This window comes from Gossypium hirsutum, chromosome D07, assembly GCF_007990345.1.
Source record: "Gossypium hirsutum isolate 1008001.06 chromosome D07, Gossypium_hirsutum_v2.1, whole genome shotgun sequence".
NCBI classification, from domain to species: Eukaryota; Viridiplantae; Streptophyta; class Magnoliopsida; order Malvales; family Malvaceae; genus Gossypium; species Gossypium hirsutum.
The window spans coordinates 19,137,343-19,142,221 of NC_053443.1; the positions used below are offsets into that span (position 1 = coordinate 19,137,343).

The 4,879-nt window shown below is 32.1% G+C and overlaps 1 protein-coding gene across 1 annotated transcript; it reads left to right on the top strand.

The window, feature by feature from the left end:
• Positions 1 to 1,817: 1,817 nt before the first annotated feature.
• LOC107954302 (ubiquitin-conjugating enzyme E2 20) lies at positions 1,818 to 3,465 on the top strand. Its single transcript, XM_016889813.2, has 6 exons — positions 1,818 to 2,350; positions 2,537 to 2,564; positions 2,652 to 2,879; positions 2,959 to 3,022; positions 3,107 to 3,166; positions 3,254 to 3,465. The coding sequence occupies exons 1-6, from the start codon at positions 2,241 to 2,243 to the stop codon at positions 3,298 to 3,300; spliced, it is 537 nt and encodes a 178-aa protein (XP_016745302.2). The 5' UTR covers positions 1,818 to 2,240; the 3' UTR covers positions 3,301 to 3,465.
• The last annotated feature ends 1,414 nt before the right edge of the window (positions 3,466 to 4,879 follow it).

Genomic DNA, 4,879 nt, shown 5'->3' on the forward strand with positions numbered 1-4,879 from the left:
CCTATGATAGCATATGATAATTTGCCGGCATTGAGGTAGGTATTATCATGTGGAATTCACTAAATAAGTTTATGTGGAATTCACTAAATAAGTTTTCTTTTTTCCTTTATAGAGGACAACTAGTCATGCATGTTACTTGTTGAGATTGTCCCAAGACAACTCATTCAAGGTATACATAATGATAGATGTTGAGTTGATGGTTATATACTCAAAATCATTCTAGTTAAGTAACTTCCCACGAAGCTCTACTTAAGTTAAAATGATCGCTAAATGTGAAACAATTATTAGTATGTATGAATACCTAATATATTAGGTTCACATATTAATTAGATAGAAATCCATGTTCTTACTAGTTGATTAAGATTGCCCCAAGGTGACTTACCTCAATGAGTGTAGGAATTATCATTGCAATGACATACAAATGTATTTGAGGTTTAATGTAAGACGCATTCATCATCTTAAAGCATATTGAAAGTTGCAAAAGTTTTTTTTTCAAAATATTTGCTTAATAAAAAGGTATTAATGAATGGGTGTTTTATCTTTCCAGTTCGAAAATGACATCTACTCCCTTACTAACCATACTTACTATGACAAGCTGAACAGAAATAATTATAATGAATAGAAAAGGAATCTCATGATTGTCCTAAGTTGAGAGAAACTCAAGACAGTTCTTGATAATAAATGTCCTCCAGCCAACCAAATTGAGGCTAGAAATCGCTGGAAAGAATCTGATGAGATAGTTGATTGCTATATGTTGGCAAGTGTGACCAATACTCTTTATAAGCAACTAGAGAGTTGTAATTTCTACAAACAAACCATACAGCGTCCAATATTCTGCAAGTGTCATAGGTCTAGTTGTAATAATTTGTGTTTCAATGTAACACTAAGTATTCTAAGGATCGAACCCGAAGGAGATTGATTGATAAAATGAATTAACATAAATAAAGCCTGCAAACTATTGAGTCTAGGTAGCTAATTGACCGCCTATAAACGTGTTATCATTTATAGTAAAAATAGCACACCAAAAATATATATAATTAGAATGGCGGTGTCTATAAGTATACAGGTCAAATTGTAATATAGTATTGTGTACAACGGAACAAAGAAAGTATTCCGAGGATCATACCCAAGAGAAGATGAAATAAATCTATAGAAAACATTTTTACAATAATAAGTCTAAATAGTATTAATCAAATCCTAAATTATGACCAAACATAAAATAGATTAATAAGAGAGTTTATTTTTTTTATAAGGGATCAATTGATTTTTTTTACTGAGACTTTTTAGATCCTTTAGTTTTTTTTTCAATTTAAGTGAAAATAACTTAAATTTATTTCCTTGTTTCTTAACCTAATAAAATGTCATGTAAATAATTTATGTACAACTTAACAAAAAATTATGCGACATAGATAATGAAATTAGTGATATTGAAAATTGAACCGAAATTAAAATTTTTTTTACCGAAACTTTTTAGACCCTTTAGTTTTTTTTTTCAATTTAAGTGAAAATAACTTAAATTTATTTCCTTATTTCTTAACCTAATAAAATGTCATGTAAATGCACTAAATTAATGTTGATATATAACATTACAAATTGTACCAAAGTTCGATATCTAATTTTTGTATTTATCCCTTATGCTTTAAAACGATTATTTAATTACAAATTTAATATATTTTTTCGTAAGAAAAGTAATTTATACATTGCCCAGTAATCCCTAATCACACATCACCTAACATTTCTCCCGCTACTTTAAGAATTTTCTTTAATATATTATATTTTTACTTAATTTTAAACATCCTAACTTTTTTTTTTTTATCATCTAGGAGCCTACATACAATAAGCGAAAAAAAAAGTAAAATACATGAACTAGCCGTTGGGACGCTTCAAACTAATGCAGGCGCCGTCCTTGCAACGGTCAAAAAGATCCCATGTTTTGAATTCTCATCTCCTTTGTCCACCTAATCTCCATAAACGACGCCGTTTCCTTTTCCTTCCCCAACGTTTTAAAAACCAAAGCACTCTCAATCCCTCACACAAGTCACATCTCTCCTCTCCCTCTCCCTCTTAAACTCTGTTTCCTTAGAAGAACAGGAAACAAAAAAAGCCCCTTTGTGGATCTGTTCTTCGCATTCTGCTTTTAACTACTTTGGTTTGGACTCTTCAAAATTTCCTTTTTCTGATTTGAGTTGGGGTTTTTGGGTTTATTTTTTGGTTGAATCAATAGTAAGCAAAAGAAAGTAATGGCAACCGTTAATGGGTACCAAGGAAACACACCAGTGGCCACTAGCACTGGATCGAAACATCCTGCCCCCACTGCTAAGACTGCTGATGCTCAATCTGTTCTTAAAAGGTTTTGTTTCTCTTTTTATTAGTTCTGTTTGCTTTGAGTTTTGTTTCTTAACTAGGTATTTTCACTTGCACTGGTTCAATCAAGAACCCTTTTATCATTATTTTTGTTTATATCAATATGAAAATTAGTGTTTTCAAGTTATTTGCTGATCTGTATCTTCTCTCTTTTTTGGGGGGGTGTCAACAGGTTGCAATCCGAGTTGATGGCTTTGATGGTAAGAATTGTAACTCTACTTCTTGGAATCTGTTTGATATTTATTTATTAGTGCAAGTTTTTTGAAAAATCTATAAAAAATGATTAGATGGGTAGAGATTCTGGAATATCAGCATTCCCAGAAGAAGACAACATATTTTGCTGGAAAGGAACAATTACAGGAAGCAAAGACACAGTGTTTGAAGGAACAGAATACAAGCTATCTCTTTCCTTCTCCAATGATTACCCTTTTAAGCCTCCAAAGGTTAAGTTTGAGACTGCCTGTTTCCATCCAAATGTTGATGTCTTTGGCAACATTTGCTTGGACATTCTTCAGGTATTCTTCCTTCCTTTGTTGTTTTTTTTTTGGCAAAAACAAATCCTAGTTTTTTGATGCATTATTGATTGTTTTGTAGGATAAATGGTCATCTGCTTATGATGTAAGAACCATACTGCTATCCATCCAGAGTCTGCTTGGAGGTATTCTTTTGGTTGCTTCTTTTTCATTTCCTTTTCCATTAAATGCTAGTGTCATTCTAATGCAATGGCCTTTTTTTATTGTAGAACCCAACATTAGCTCACCTTTGAACACCCACGCAGCTCAACTTTGGAGCAACCAAGAAGGTATGTTTGTTATATGGTTTTATGAACAGCAAATCTTTCTGAGTAGGGGAATTGTCTGACTTGTTCTATTTTTACTGGGTTTTGCAGAATATAGGAAGATGGTTGAAAAGTTGTACAAACCTCCTAATGCATAACTTGAGAAACCAGAACAGGAGTTTTGTTATGTTTTTTTCTTCTTATTATTAATTTTTTTTTCTTATTGAAGAAACGAGAACATGAAATTTGTCATTTTTCTACAGCATGTATGATTTTACTTTACTATTGAATGTGATAATGATAAAAGCTCTTCTTTCTCGAAATTCTGTTCTTGAATCAATTTTATCAAGAGCTCACAACCACAATCTTATTATGAAGGGAAATGTACTTTTCCGACATGAGGTTTCAATCTGATTAAACCAAAAGCCGTCCTTGTATGTAAAACAGAGTCAAATCTGATGTAAAATGAAATGAAATCATCAAAAGATCGGGTCAAAATAAGCATTTTTTGCATAAATGTTGCAGAGGAACTTGAGTTGAATGGCATGAAATTGAATACAACATAATTACAATAAATCACCTATGTCCTTATTTGAGTGGTTCTCAAATTCGAACAACAAATTTTAAGTTGGAGGCAATGAGTACATATTGGTTGTCGTTTGTACCCGCTAAAATATAGTGTGGTGATGGGTAAAAAATGAACTTTAAAATATATTTTTTATTATTTATTGAATTATGTTATATACATTGGGCTAAAACAAGTTAAATGGGCTGTTTTTTTTGAGAGAGAAAATGACACGTGCTTTTTTCTAAGGTTGTATTCTCCCAACAATTTTTTAAATGTTGGCAACGGTAAAATTTTTTAAGAGGGCCAACAGTAATATTTTTTTCCTAAAAATATCAGGTTATTTTTCATTCTTTTCGCTCAAATCCAACTCTCTCTATTCTCTTCTCTCTAAGTTCTCAATTCTCTCAACTCTCTTAATTTTTGTTTGAAATTTTCATATACGCTTTGTTTAAAAATACTATAGTTTTCTTTAATTATTTTATATATTCATTTCGATTAAAATTTCATGGATGGTAAACTCTCTAATTCGTTTCGATGACAAGCATATTTTCGTCACTCAAGCAATAGTGGTAAGGAAAAATTTTAAATTTCGTTATTTTCAATTAAGTTAAATTTAAAGTTTTTTTAAATTTTTAAATATTTTATTTTGTCGATATAAATATACGGATGATCGTGTTTTGGAGGGGTTCATACATAATTTGTCAAAGAGCCCAAACACCAAAATTCGTGGTTATTTTCAAGACACGAGATTCTTTTATGCGTCTCATATGCTCGGGGGCTACAAACTCGATCCTACACTCGTTAGCTCGTTGGTGGAAAGATGGAAGCCTGAGACACACACTTTCCATCTTTCATGTGGCAAGTGTACAATCACACTCGAGGACATAGCTTTACAACTTGGTTTACCGATGGATAAGTCAGTTGTTATGGGGTTAGCAGTCGTTCCCGGTAAAGAGGATCTTTGTGAGGCATTTTTAGGGAAGGTGTCGAACAAGTTTCAAGGTGGCCAGAAAGATATGAAGTGGTTGAAAACTAATTTCAAATATCTTCCTTTAAATGCCCCCGACGTCATCAAAGAACAATACGCTCGAGCATTCATCTTGTGGTTAATCTGGGACATTCTAATGCTCGATAAATCTAGAAATTTGGTGCACATAAGGTGGCTACTA

Coding starts and splice junctions, on each gene's coding strand:
- LOC107954302 (XM_016889813.2), top strand. CDS start 2,241: ATGGCAACCGTTAATGGGTACCAAGGAAACACACCAGTGGCCACTAGC. Junction 2,565..2,651: donor CCGAGTTGATGGCTTTGATG/GTAAGAATTGTA, acceptor AAAAATGATTAG/ATGGGTAGAGATTCTGGAAT. Junction 3,167..3,253: donor ACTTTGGAGCAACCAAGAAG/GTATGTTTGTTA, acceptor TGGGTTTTGCAG/AATATAGGAAGATGGTTGAA.